Raw genomic sequence first — 15087 nt, forward strand, 5'->3', positions numbered from 1 at the left:
AATGTGCTGTATCAGTGGGTAGCAGAGTATGTGCTCGGAGGGAGCAGGAGCTTCGTAGCCCATTTAACTGAGTCACACACTGTGCATTGTACTCAACAATAGCCTTCCTCTACCATTTTCATGGATGATAAGCCAAATGTAAAAATACTTCCAGCCCACAGGACAATAGATTTAGGCCTTTGAGAAACTTGGTTGAGCATTAAACTTTTTGCATATGAAACACTCTTCAGGATGTTTTTTTGCAAAAAGTGAAATGTCAGGTGCTAATTATAGCATGTAGGACAAAGCATGGCGTCACCTAAATGGAATGTTTCCAAGGAAGGTCATCATCTGTTGTGCCACGGAGGCTGCTCTCTTTCTTCCTACCTCTTTTTCTGCCTGTCTTCCTTACACAGCACCCTCCCATCGCTCTTTGTCTCTGTCTCCTTCTGCGGGCTGCAAAGTCGGTCATGGTCACAGCCCTGCCGTGTCCCAGTGTTGGTGTAGAGAGGAGCTCCGGGCCATTTGACACCCACGCTTTGGCGCCTAGAGTCCTGGGGCACTACTCTGTCCTCCACCCCGGGTCACCTCACCTCTCCTCTGGGCCCTGATGGGGTGACAACCCTCTTTCCCCCCTCCCTTTTCAGATGAACACACAGGGCTGCTGCCCTCAACTAGAGCAGCCCTCAACTGTGCTGCACCTAATGATTTCCTCCTGCTGCCAAAACCGCAATCATCGAATCTACTTTGTATTATATTATTCTTAAATGATTCCATCATGTTTGTCTGTTATAATAAGGGTCTTTAGAGCAAGCAGACACTCTCTGCGCCCTATCAATGTTTTATTAAAAGGAAGATTTCTTTATAAAAATAAAGAAGTTTCCAGGCAATACTATAAAGAAATTAGATGCTAAATCTTTCTTAAACACCTTTCAAAAGCAGAAAAACATTGGCATTTTATGTTTCTGTTGTTGCCGTTTTTTATTTTCCATAGCAGATTTCCTGACTTTATGTTTTCAACACCTGTGGTGAATTTACGAGTGCCAGATACCTTAGCCTCGGGCTATATGCTGCTTCAAGCTAGACAGCTCATCAAAATGAATGACGAGTGTTGAGATGTGAACTTGACCAACCGCAACTGAGGGTAGCAAAGTGGCACCAATGATACGATTCTTTCCTCAAGGGGAGAAAAGCTGTACTTTATATTTGACCAAAAATTCTGTCAGCATATGTCTATCAAACCCAGGCCACATACTCTTGCAAAATACTGCTCAAAGGAAGAAAAAACAAAACACAACAACACTATAGATAATAAAGCTCCAAAATAACAGCAGGTTGTGGTATCCTCTTCACAATACAAGCTTTCTCAGGAAAAACAAAGCTGGTGTGGTCCTCACTATGTGTCTACAGCCTACCCATATATTTGCATGCACAGAATGGAAATGTATCATAGCACAGACTAGTATTCATATTGTTGACTTACCCCTTCTCGCTTTATCAGGGGATGCAGCTACTTCTCTCTCTCGCCAGAACAAAACACCTTAGCTACACAGGTTTGCTGTGGAAGTTAACTCTTAGGATATGAAATAGTTGCCATGCTGGCAAAAGAGAGCGCAATGGACAGAGTGCATATTTATTTAGTTTTTCCTACATTCCAGTTCAGTGGATATTTTTAACAACTTCCACAGAGTCTGTGATGTAAAAAGGAACTGTTTCATGATGAATTAGGCAGCCACATGTATTTTTACTTTACTTTCCTCAGGTTTCTATTCATAAAACCATGTTCCTTGAAAGTCAGCCACAGTCCAGCAAAAGTGTTCATGAAAGGTGTTTTACATATGCCTAAGAGAGGCGCCAGAGACTCTGTCTCTTGGTTGCATCAGAGATTAGAGTCGGGTCTCTTTTTTTCTTCATATTAACAAAGGCCCTACATGCCCAAGATCATAGAAATCAAATATTTGAATTCCGTTTTAAGATGAATCTTCCCTTTGGCGTAGCTCACCAGGCTGACATGGAGGAGACATGAATGAAAATGTACCTTTCGTTTAAAAGCAGATGAAACTTTTGTGGCACGAAATGAATCAAAGGGATGAAAAGATTGGAAGAACACAAACTGAAAAGACCTGCAGTCTTCTCAGGTTTCACCAACTTTATTCTCCCTGGTCACCAAGGCAAATTTGTTGTGGTCGCTGAACCCATAACTACTGTCAACATCGCTAGATGTATAATATATGCAAATGTTGTGTAAACCGTAACCCTTTGTCGCCACATGGCACGTGCCACAGTCACTTTCCCCCTCTCTGTCTGGATGCTGCGCTCTGCCTGGTGATAAAGTAGAGGAGCCTTCAGCAGAAATAACACTGCACCACCTGAGTCCTCATCAGTGGCGCAGCGCTGCACATATCCCATCAGCGCGCCTCACTAAGACAAATCTCCCTGAGCCGGCCATATTCCCAGTATAGGAGAGAGCCGAGCCAAGCAGAGCAGGGACCCTGGAGGGCCCACCATCACTGCGCCTGACGCCAGCTCTCCACCTCCTGACAGATTAGCTTTCACCGAACCCTCCACACAGCAAATGGAGCAACAGAGAATGAGGTGTTGAGGGGAGAAGATGTAGAAGTAAAGCACTGGACATTTTATTTTGTGTGTACTTGACCGTATAAAAGAGTCGGACCACTCAATCCTTTTCAGTGTTTTGAACTCCTGTAAGTGGATTTTGCACTAACAGGGCCGTGACTATGGCCAAGAGAGTTGATGGAAGTGATGATTCAGGGTCTTTTATTGTAGCTGTTTTTAAGCATATAAACATACTTTGCCAAGCTGACAGGGACAAAGAGAGGAGAGGTAGAGGTAGTGAATGCTGTGAAGGAGACAAATGATGAGAGAGAGAGAGCATCCGATGCACTCGAACCACTGCCGTTGACCTTGGGCCGTTGATGTTCCTGTCGAGCAGAGTTCTCCTGGCAGGCTGCCCCGAGCTGCATTGACCCCCTTTTCACAGCTTTCCATCTACCTCTCTTTATATCATCTCTTTTCCAATGTTTGTTTACATCTATCATTCTACTTTCCTGTTATCTTCTTCACTGGTTTTACAGTTCACTCCTTTTCACCCCTCTCTCTCTCTCTCTCTCTCTCTCCCTCCCTCCGTTCAGCCCTGCTATGATTAATAGGTATAGCTCTCAAATCAATAAAGCATTTGTAGAAACTCCACACTGAATAGATTAAATAGACTCAATGCCGTCCACCCACTACTGGTGACCAAAATGACCTCATATTATGACTATGTCCTGTTAGTTTTTGTAAAGTAGCATTGTAAGAGCACAAAGACGGGTCCTGACTTTTTATTATAATTTGCTCATTTATTTTGTTTGTTTTTGTGCTTACTTCTCTGACACCTCTCCCGCTGCGTGTGCTCTTCCTAAACAGCTGGTCCTATCTCTGTGGATCTTTTTTTTCTCAGCTTTTTTGTTTTTCCGCACATCTGTTGGCCTACGTTACTTGACGTGTGAGTTGCAGTGTCGGTACACCTGCGTACGTGTGGAAACGGATTTTAAAAAGGAAACATCACCAGACAAAGTGATATCACTGAAAAGGTTAAGTGTGTTTGGGAGACAAGAGGAGTCAGGTGACCTGCAAACTGATTTGGCATGCTGGATTAGGTTCTGAGCACAGAGCTCTGGGGGCAGCTTTTGAAGGGCAGGAGCCGTGAACGGGCCATGCACTGTCTGCAGACACTGCCTAACAGAGCCATAGGAGCAGACTGGCTGTCACTGCTGGCTGGTATGCAGCTCACATCTCGCTCCACCCAGGGCTTGAACAGGGGCTCAGCCAGGGCTCGGCAGCACTTCAGCCCTTCTCCTCTCCTCAGAGTAAATCAACCACTCCTGTCAGGCTGGGAAAGGGGTAGGAGAAGAATAACAGAAAGAGAGAGAAATCAACGGCAGTCAGATAGGCGAGAGTTGTCAAGGCAGTTGATTTAAAGCATTTACTGAATAGTTATTGAGAGGCTTTGACAGCAGGTGAGAGATGAAAGAATTCAGGAAATGTTCGGCTTCGTGGCTTTCCATTTCTCTTTACATCCACCTTAAAGGGCAGGGGTCGTTGCAGTACTTGTAAGCCTGTTTCATAGGTCAAAGTATGTTTAGTGGTGGCAATGACCCCGGGAAAAGAAAAACATTTGAGAATACGACCCATGCAGCTGCAACTGTGTCGTGGCCCTTGTATCAGTTGATGTGGGATGAAATTGAGGTCTAGACCTCTGTCGTTATCGGAAGAAGGTGGCCGCCGCAACCTGTGGTCTCTTATGGAGGTTATAATATGAGAGAGCTCTAAGTTTTAAAACGTGAGCTGGGTCACTCGGGACTGACAAAACGGGCCGTGTTTGTTTGTCGGCTTCTGGGCCTAACTTTACAATGTTAAGGTGCACCTGCACGGCAACGTCATACTAGCTCTGCAGATTTGCACCGAGGCTTTAGAATAAAATGCTTCTGTCAAGTTTTGTGAAGGGCACAGAAGCCCAAACTCAACTACAATTACTTTGAAATGAAGACAACTGAAACACTTCTCTGTGACAGAGTAGAAGATTGTCAGCGCTTTTAGTAATGGCTTATATACTCTCCAGCTGGAGCAAGGCTGGCTCAAGGGCTTTTACAGTCAATAGCTCACTCTAAGTGTTGGGTCTTGGGAAGTTCTCTACAGTGGCAGCAAATGATCTTGAGATCAGCATCCAGCAGAGTCCTCCCTTAGCTGGCCTTATTAAAAATTAATCAAACTGCAATCTGTGTGTTTGAATCGATACATTGTGTTAACACTGTGTAAGGACTCCTTAGCGGGCACAACGGTTGTGATTAATACACTAGTTAGATACGTTGCTTCCTAGCCGCACTAACTTAGCGCATGTTCGTTCTGGTTGAAAAAGGGTAGTGTGAGGGATCACACTTCCATGTGTAATGTTCACCCCTAAAGACAAAACATTAATCAGTTCTACCCGAGGTGGTAGTAAGTCAGGCTGATGTATAAATATGCAGCTTGTTTCCATACTTTGTGCCCCCTGAATATGTCTGTATGTGTTTTCCCAACACTCTGCATCTGGCAACACAACATCTACAGCAGTTTATCAGACAGCTGGTCTCATCTACCAGAGACGAACAGCTTGTGCTGCTTTCCATTGATTTAAGACAAACGCTGTTACCTGTGGAGATATCGGTTTGTCTGTCTGTTCGCCTGTCTGTTTTTGTCTCCCTCTCACATATGCATGTTGGATACAACTGGTATTGACACTGTTTGTTTTTTTGTTCCTCTCTTCTAGGCTTTCCAAATGAGCCTGCAGCTGACATTGCTCTGAACACAGTAAAGACCTGGATTGAAGAGAACCCGGATAAGGTAGGACATGGCAGAGTAATGCATGTTCAAAACAAATAGCTGTCAATCCATACTTCAGTGCAGGGACTGTCTATTTTATGATTCTGCTGCTTGAGGAGTTGATTGGACCACAGCTGAAACACAGAACACTAATTATCATGCATCTCCGTATCAGACAGACATCTCATCCACCTGCCTCGCTTGATCAGCCATTTAGTTTGTGGTCTGAATGCATATCAAATTAAAAGCCAGTCTGAGACTAATCAGGGCGTAAATGGTCTGTTGAATGTTTAATTAGTCTATGCTGGGGAAAGCTATTAAACCCAGAAAAACATAAACACATCAGATGAAATAATCTGAAATTGGTTTTGTATTAGATGAATTATAATGATGCCTTTCAAGGACTGATAGCTTGAGTCTGGAAATACCAATTCAAGTTTCAATCTTCCGTTCTTGTATGTCATATGCACAACAATTACTGAGGAGCAGTCGTTGACAGTGAAAATCTAAGAGCTCAGGCTCCCTCCAGCAATGCTCCTATAAATATGTATAAAAAGAGAAACATGCAAGTAGAAAAGGGTATCTAAGACAGAAAGTATATATAGTATAATGATATATAGAGAGACTTAAACAGGTTGTGAAACAGTAAGTAAACGTATATAAAGGTAAAGTGACATGATCGTGTCAATTGGACCGTACCTCGACAATTCATTTGGTCATTCTAAAGCGAAAAGCAAAGGAATGGTATCATCTGAAAAAGAGATGATTATCTTCAATTTGTGAGTGTCTATGTGAGTAGGAAAATGGTCTTCATTTGAAATGACCATCACAAAGATGTTGTGGATGACTGAAATGGATGTGGACATCTTTATTCTAAAGCAGCTTTTGCTGATGATCGAGCTGCTCCAAGGACCAAAGAGAAGCCAACATTGCTGTCTAATAATCCACACAGTGAGAAAAACAAACACTGTGTGTGCTAGAACTGTAAATCAAGTGATGTCATTGCTTGTGACTTGTAATGTATCAGCAATAATTAACCAGGTCAAACTCCATGTGAAACGACCAAATTAAATCAAGGACTAATTTAAACACAAGCAATTATGAGTAAGTTACGTACACAATGCTTTTTCTGCAGCATTATTATATGTGACATGTATTAAAAGGGTTTATCAGCCTCATATATATTTCATTGTCTGTGATGATAGAATGTTGTCCAGTTGTCAGGAGGCTGTTTGTACAGGACATGCATCAGTTCGTGAGACAGTGAGTAATGGTAACCTTCGGGGGTCATCTCTGTTAACTGTGGCACTGTTTATACCCGTCACTGTGGATTGAGGTGTTTTATAAAGCTCACCGCTTCATGTGCTACAACATCCCTCAGCTGGTGTTATAGATGTTGGGAACAGGCAGCCAAATGGTTTCCGAGCTGCTGGATTACTTTGCAGTTGATGTGCTATGTTTGCGACACTTGTTTCCTTCCTGATGATTGCTGTAACATGTACTTGGGGAATCCATCAACACTCTGGCGTAAAGATGGTTTTCTATAGCTTATTGCTGACTGTAAATAACGAGCTAATGTGCAAAGCTGACTTTTGTGGTTGTGTTGTTCCACATCCAAGGATTGCTACTTGCCGTATGGAGACTGCTCTGCCGCACATAACACACAATTTTCTGATGCATTGGCTGATAGCTATCTTTGGTGTCGGTAGATCAAGTGGCAAATATTTCAATTCATGGAGAGGGGAAGACGTCTACGGAGGCTTCCCTGAACACTGTTTGGCAAATTTCCGCAAGCACAAGCAGTGGATCTTCAACTCTAACTAGACCAGGAGTGAGTAAGCTTTCAACAAGATCAGAGAGAATTAAGTGATACATTTTTACCCAGAAGCACAGCAGTATTACATTGGAAGGTCTTCCAATCAAACCACTGAACAACATGCACTGAAGCAGGAAGTCTTCCCCTTCAATTTTCAATTCATTCACCATTGCTTGGTGGTTAGTTACTCTTGGTGCATCCCTAAAAAGCTTTCTAAAAGGGAGTTGTGATGTTAAAGAAAACATCCTTTTTACAAGTAATTGTCAGTTTGTTTTTACCAGACAGAAATAGAGAATTTAAGTAGAATTAAAATAACTGTCTAATAGCGCCTTAAGGAATACCATGATGCCTTTCCTGTTAGCTGCTTTAGCAGTACGTTACACACTAAGTGTTCAGATGAATGCTACCTGCTTTGTTTGAGATATTTATAAAAGCAATGTATCACTGCAGCATTTACTCAATAGACACACCCAGTGTCAACCTGATTGATAACCGACATGATTCTGTTTCAGGCCTTGTGTCAACAACAATCATGGAAGTTATAAGCCGACTGCATGTCTTATACAGATCTTACAGCCAGTAAATAGATTGGGAATAAAAGCTTTGAATGTTCTACACAATGCTGTGTGGGCAATGTTGTACACATTGTTGTTTTATACATTTTCTCTCTTCAAAGGCTGAGAAAAAGACGAGATATGGAACGCTATACCATCAACATGCTCGCAAAAATTCTGCATTGCTACAGTAACTCGTATCACACATTGCAACTAGCTTTCCAAAGATAGAGCGAGAATGAGCGGTTTGAAGCCCAGTTTATCATGCATGGAACAATAGGAGTAGATTGCACCGCTCTATGTGCACTCGACCCAGAGGAGCGTGTGTTGTGGGCGTCCACTGAGACGAGTCATTTCAGGGCCATGATAAGGGCTCTGCTTTGGGGAAGAGACTGTGCTATTGTGACTGAATTTCAGTACAATGCGCTGGCGGAGGATCTAACACACTGGCGTGGCAGAGTGCAGGCCACAGCCCCCCACCGTAAACCACTATACGGACACACACTCTCTTACTTGATCGCGTTGTTTGTGCATGTCCAGCACTGAATGTGTGCACATCCATAGTAGTGAACAACAACTATAGACATGTATTATACTGTACTTAAAGCAGGGTAGGCAGTTTTCTGGAAAAGGAAGAGAAAACAACACAAAACGGCAGAATTTGAAAAACTACAGCCCTCATCCTGCAACTCTCCCCTCTTTGTCCCAAGGCCCTCCCAGACGAGCATAATCATTATTCAAGAGCTTAATGCAGTTACCTGTACGAGTACAAGACGATCATTTTAAACATCATCGATCACGCAGTTACCTGAACGGTTACTTCTACTTAAAGGACTAGTTTGTAAGATTTATGGTTAATGGACTTGCTTTTGTATTTCTAGTTTTTCGACCACTCAAAGCGCTGTACACATGTCACCCATTCACACACATTCCTACACTGATGGCATCGGCCCATCAGGACCCTCTCCACCTCTGAGCTAGCGATGATGTTGCAGATTGCAACCATCTGAATACCTCTTCGCTCATCCCTCTCTTTTTAAGTGTGTCGGAGAGCTCCGGTGGACTTCAGGTGACGTAAAAAATAACCTGAAAGGCCTTATCAAGACACAGGGTTTGTCCGTTCTCAGCTACTGTAGAAACACCTAAATCCTACACACTGCTCCTTTTTAGGTAAAACATACGAGTACTTCTTCCATTGGTAGAGACACTGTATATGTGAGTTTGTCAGGTTGTAGTCACACACTAAGCAATTGGAGTGTAATTGTCCACTGATTGAAATGTGCACACAAGTGCATGGGTCTGAGGTCTCAGGGCACTGTTACATCAAAGGGCAGAGGACTTTGTGTACATACAGTGTGTGTGAGTGTGTGTGCGGAAGACAGGGAGAGAGGGGGAAAAAGAGGACACTGCAAGATTGATTAGCAATGAGTTTATCTCTCAGGCCAGCACTCTGTAGCAGCGATGCACTCACCAGCACACAAAGGGCCCCAATGCCAGCGTGAAATTCACTCTTAAAAGCATAGACTTCCATTGTGGAAGAATAAACAGCCTCGATGTGGTCAAGAAGAACAGTTCCTTTAATCTAAAGAGACCTGAGTGCAGATCCTTCACATCACAATAGATGAAAGAATAAGGGAGTCCGGCCTCTGCTTCCCTGTATCCTCCGCACAGATACATGAAATAGAATATACGGGTATGTGTAAACAGCAGACCAGAAGGCTCTAATTTCTTCAAAATTGCACAAGAAGCTGCAGAAACGGAGGCGGGGACAACCCAACACAACCAGTTCTCTATTTGCTATTGGAGCAGTTTCCTCCAGCTCAAAGCACACACGGCCCTCCACTCATCTGGCTTTGGTTTATTTCTCATTTTCAGATCTAATTTGGTTTAATTCAGGCTTACACAGGTCTAATCTGCAGATGAAAAACGTGGTCTGACACTTTATTTGGCTGCCACGGATGTGCTATGGATGGCCAAGCTTTTTAATGAAGCTTTTCGAGGTCCCAGTAGCCCAGCATTACTGACACAGTCTGAACACTTGAGACAGATTGGGAGTCTGTAATAAGCTCTGCTGCACTGTGCTGCTCAGGACAAAATTGATGTGTCGAGAGTTCACCTTTCAACATCACTCTGGTTTGGGGTTTGGTATTAAGCACTCCACTGTGCCGATGACTCTCCCAAAACAGGTGTTTACATCCCTTTTCCTGCTCTGTGAATGATCTGTTTACCATAGTAGCATTTGTCATTTAGGACACCTGATAATAAATCCCACCTCAAGCCAGGGCTGGAGACTTAACGGAGATTTGTGACAAATGTCAAGTGACTATTAGGAATAAATACAGTATGGTGTATGTTTTGTATGATTGTTTTTTTTTTTTCCGATGTGAATGGATATCAGTTAAGGAGGCTGTCTGGGTTTTGGCAGATGGAGCCATAACATAAGGCATTCATTGTCATTCAGCTGAATAAGATGGATGGTTTCCCTTATCAGAGCAATATTGTGCGGTTCACCTTTAGAAAATGTGAATTACATTTTTGAGTATTGTGACCAGCTTTATCAAACAGGCATTGTACGCTGACAGTAAACCACATGCGTATGTGCTCCTCGTGCTTGTTTATCACCGTCTATACATGGGGCTTATAATGATGATGAGTCGCCTCAAGCACAAAGAGAATACAGATTCAAAGTCCACCATGTTTAGCTCTCTTCCATTAGCCTCGTACAGACAGTGGGTTTTCAATACAAGCTTTCTTTCATCAGTCTTTCTGAAAAGGCTGAAGCATAATAATGCTACCCAGCAGTACAATCTGTGCTCCTCCATTATTAGCAAAATAGAAGGGACTATTTTTTTTAAGTATTCAGCAGCATATCTCATGAGGTTTTGATCGCAACAAGGAAGTTGGGCACCGCAGTGGATATAACAGTCTGGAAAGATGAATGTGGACAGCCCACTCATGTTTCTGGTGATTCCAGTCAGAGGTTTTTACACAGTCAGAAAAAATCTTTAAATGCTCCTTTTGGTGAGTGAGTCCTCGGCATCAATGATGAGTCGCCACAGACTTTTTGAGGGGCATATTTACTGCATATTCTATTGCTCTGCCACCCACAATGTACAGTGTATTGAGTCTCTGGACTACAGATAAAAACCTTCCTTGAATCAATGGCTGAAAACTGTAACACATACTATTCCAGTTGAGGCTTTTTCTTCAGCTCTGAAAGACAAAACTTTATTAATTTTACAAAATTCGGGACCAGTAATTGGACTGCATGGGCTTTAAGACTCAGTCAAAAGAGTCAAAAACGCAAAGAAATTAAGTTGAAGACCATAGAACAAAAAGAAAACCTCCGGAAAATTCACATTTGGGAAGCAGGAAAGAGTGACATTTGGACATGTTTGCTTAAACTTGACTTAGAGGATTAATCTATTATAGTATTTGTCAATTGATTAACTAATTGTTTCACGTCAAGGGACTTAAAGTAAATACTGTATATACAAACTGGTCATACGACTGTTATTCAATCTATTGATGAAAGAAGCTTTTTCCCTTTCATTTATTGTTGTTGTTTAATTTTGTTGTTTAATGCATTTACATATTTTTCTTCTTTCCTTTCCTTGTTATGTCACAAAACCTTGACTAAAAATAGTTTTAAAAAAATAGTAAAATTGGTTAAAATGGCATGTGACAGTGGTAGAGACATTTAGATTAGTGTACGGACTGGAAACCCCAGTAAATTCAGTTTGAAGTGATGAAAAACACTCTGAGAAGAGAAAGCTACCGGAACAGATGCTAACACTAAGTGGAGCTGTACTCTAGCTCTCTGTTGCTGCATTACCCCTTCATGGTGTTTTTATTGTCTACTATCCAGTGAAAAGACTTTGCCAAGTGTCGCATCTGCAGCCGAGAGAGGCACAAATTCGCTCAGCGCATGCCTGGAGGATGCCGATGTGCCGCTGATGGTTTGTGCAACTGGCATGGTGTTCAAAGGCAGTACTTGTCTTTTGAAGTCAGTGTCTCGCCCCTTTGAATCGTTTGCTGTGACTGAGAGCATCAGGGAGATACGGCCAGATCAGGAGCTGAGAGCATGACTAAACACTTGAGCATCCGCATACTGTACTCGTGGATGGAGACGCGCAGTTTAAACTGATATAACTGTATTCTCTCTTCAGCCTCTCCGTCAAACACCTGCAGATTTGGCCATATAAATGCTTTGGAGAGAGAGTGTGTGAATGCCTTATTAGTTTTCTCTGTCAGATAATTACTTTTCTGGCACCAGTGCTAATGCATGCCATGTAGTCTAATACATTAGTGGCAGCCATTTGGCCCAAGGCAGCAGAATGGGGATTTTATGGCTTTTATGATCTGAGGATTTTATTATCTGGCTCACTCTGGATAATATGATGTGTGCTCTTTGATTCCCCTGACCTCAGGTTGGTGTAGTTAAATACTACTAGTTTCAGTGTTTAAATAGATTTAAGATGATATGGGTCCAATTTCTGAATTGCCACAAAGTTATTTCTTAAATGCATAACTTTTAGCACTTTATGTTATCTGCAGAGGGGAAAGCAGTTTTGATTAAGCGCTCCTGCAGCCAAGGATAAAGAAAAGCAGCAAATACTCGTGATACACTTTATTTTAAATGTGTATCCAAATGGTTGAATGGGGATTAAGCCTATCATCTCGCTATCTTGTCCAAAGACCAAGGTGTGGCTTTACTCCAGGTAATTGCAGAATGATCACATTCTTGTCTAATGTAGGGTGACTTTGAGTTTTCTGTTTTGAGGAATATCAAATGTTCTGGTAATGCTCCGTCGCTATATCCCCTGATATCTCCTCCTCGTCCTGGTGCTCTTGTACACATGCACCTAGCTTACCAATAAACACAGCCCACTGCACTATTAACAGCTGGACGCAGAGATATGATGCCCTCTGAGTTCAGGTCTCTCCGTTCATGCAGATACTGTAGTCCCACCTCCATGCTTGCTGTGCTGGAACAAGCTATCTTAATTACATGCTAATTGATTTAGTGTAGCGCAGATAGCGGTTGGCTGGCACACCGTGATAAAGCAAGAGTGGGTCGAGCTACTGGTACAGAAGAGGACAGGAGACTCCTTAAACTCCAACTAGCTCATTCACTCTAGAACCCGATTTTACACTGCGGTACCCCACACTGAAGCGTGGAGACTTTTACTAGAGAGGTGTTTTGTGTGTGTCTGTGTTCATTCAGACTGTTTCGTGTTTGCTCTTGTAAGTACAGTAGATGACCCAGTAAGCTTGTTTTAAGACTGCCGCAAGTTCAGTCAACACACAAAAAGAAATGTCTGCTGCTCATCAGAGCCATTAATTATGTTGTATATCTGTGGCCTGCAGAAACAGATAGTGGATGAGAAACACTCCACTGTCCTCTCACTCACTTGTGCTGATATTAAGCCATAAAGTCTGGGACAAACAAATAACCTTGGTTAGCACTGCAAGTGTAAAGAAGTGCTTATTAACACGTAAAGCAAAAGAAGTGAATTGTGAAGTCAATATATATACAATTCAACGTATCCTCATAAAGCGGTTCGTATGATATCCTACGAAAAGTCACTCATTTGTTGTGCTTTTTCATACGAAAACCAGCAACGTGTCAATTTCCGCTCGTTACATGCATACTGCCTTCATAGGAAACTCAGTTAGGCAACAACACTACTTTGTTAGGTTTAGAAATAGATCGCCGCTTGGGTCAAAATAACCACGGATGTGCCATTACTGATGTACGAAATTACCGTTGATGAAAACATCAACGTTGACTTCTTGTTTCACATAACAAATGAACAGCTGTCTCCTGGCTGAGTGATTGCTGTTTGTTGACCCGTTCACTTCCCCTCCCTCCCACTCGGTGTGTGATTTAGCAGTCTTCATACTTCCTCTTTCAAGGTTACCTGGATAATATACCAAAAATGTTTTGGGATACCCAGGAATTATGGGGCATTATTTTTCGTATACGAACGACCAGTGTATAATTGTCACAAACAAAAGCTCTGCCTAGCACCTGCAAAATGAAGGAGAGGTTTAGAAAAGTTTCATTTGCAAAGTTATTTGAAGAAATATTTCCAAATGAAAGGTGAAGATTGTTGACCTCCACCATTTGGGCAACATGTGGCAGTGTATGCAATGTAATGAAAGGCAATACCTAAGCAGCAACAAACAACAACATTTGTTTCTGCATGAGGTCACTACTCCTGCAGCGGCAGCCTCTTACACCATTTACAGTTGGCTATTATCGGCCACCTCATCAACAAACTTGCTTACAGTGTGAATATTGGGCTACAGTGCCGCAGGCTACAGTGTGTCTGTTTCTGTATGGGGAGCACATATGCTGGACTTCCCGGTGCTATGGACGTTGAAGGGTTGAGTCTCTGTTCAGGGAGGAGGGGTGGAGACCACCGCGGTGATTACTTTAGCTGTTGCTGTGTGATTGCACAGTCTCTGGCATGTGATTAGGGGGAATGGGCCGTATCTCTCACCATCTCAAAGGGGGATCAAATCAGCCTCAAAGCCTGGCTTCAGGCGGTGGTGCATTTGAAAGTCAATGTTTTATTTCTAAGCATAAATTACTTGATCAGGGCCCTTTTTTTGTCCCCAAGGTTGTATTCAGATGTATGGGTTGTCCCTTGCAACAGTTAGAGGGCTCTAGTGTTTGCATGTCATGTCAAACATGTAACCGTCAAGTAGTTTTTTAGTTTTTTATATCTGCATGAATTTTTTTTAAATCGCCAGAATTAAAGAAACAAACATTTTGCCCATGCAAATAGTCGCACCACATTCCCTAGGTACTCCATGCATTCAACCTTTTAATAAGTTCTTAAAATATCACATGTTCAAACCAGCAGTATAGTGAAAGAAATTCAAGTGGAGATGAAGATGCTCATATTTCTAGTGATGCCCAATTGATTCAGTGAACCATAAATGGGTGTGAATGCTCTTCAAAGTTGTGCTAAAGGTTGAAGCTGTGGTTCAGTTCAAGTCACGCTGAGTTCTGAAGAGCTAACCCCCCCCCCCCATGCAGTTTGCCTTTTTGTAAGAGAGCTTTCTATTGAGCTGCAGGAAGAGAGAATTGTAAAGCTTTGAGCCAGTGTACGTCAATACCAGGTGTGATTATGGCCAGATGTGTCTCGCAGCTTTTGCCTTAACACAACTACATCTAGCAGGCCTTTAAATTATGTCATTGTTTGAATATTGCCTCTGCTGACGAACAATCTTCACAGTGCTGATTGACGAGGGCGTCTCGCTCAGCGGGACGCAGCCAGCGAGGTTAACACAGTAGGAGTGAAACATGTTGTAACTCAACAAGGCTCCAGAAATAAGGCTGTGCACTGAGGTCAGCTGCATGGT

At 42.6% G+C, this 15087-nt stretch overlaps 1 protein-coding gene across 3 annotated transcripts in view; it reads left to right on the plus strand.

Annotated features, from left to right (window-relative positions):
* The window catches only part of macrod2 (mono-ADP ribosylhydrolase 2), a 372886-nt gene that overhangs the window by 285674 nt on the left and 72125 nt on the right, over nucleotides 1-15087 (plus strand). For all 3 annotated transcript variants that reach the window (XM_079168947.1, XM_079168948.1, XM_079168949.1), the window contains exon 8: nucleotides 5288-5361. In XM_079168947.1, the coding sequence (XP_079025073.1) occupies nucleotides 5288-5361 (74 nt within the window). The remainder of the gene's footprint in view (nucleotides 1-5287; nucleotides 5362-15087) is intronic.

Source organism: Pholis gunnellus (genome assembly GCF_910591455.1).
Source record: "Pholis gunnellus genome assembly, chromosome: 11".
Taxonomy (NCBI): Eukaryota; Metazoa; Chordata; class Actinopteri; order Perciformes; family Pholidae; genus Pholis; species Pholis gunnellus.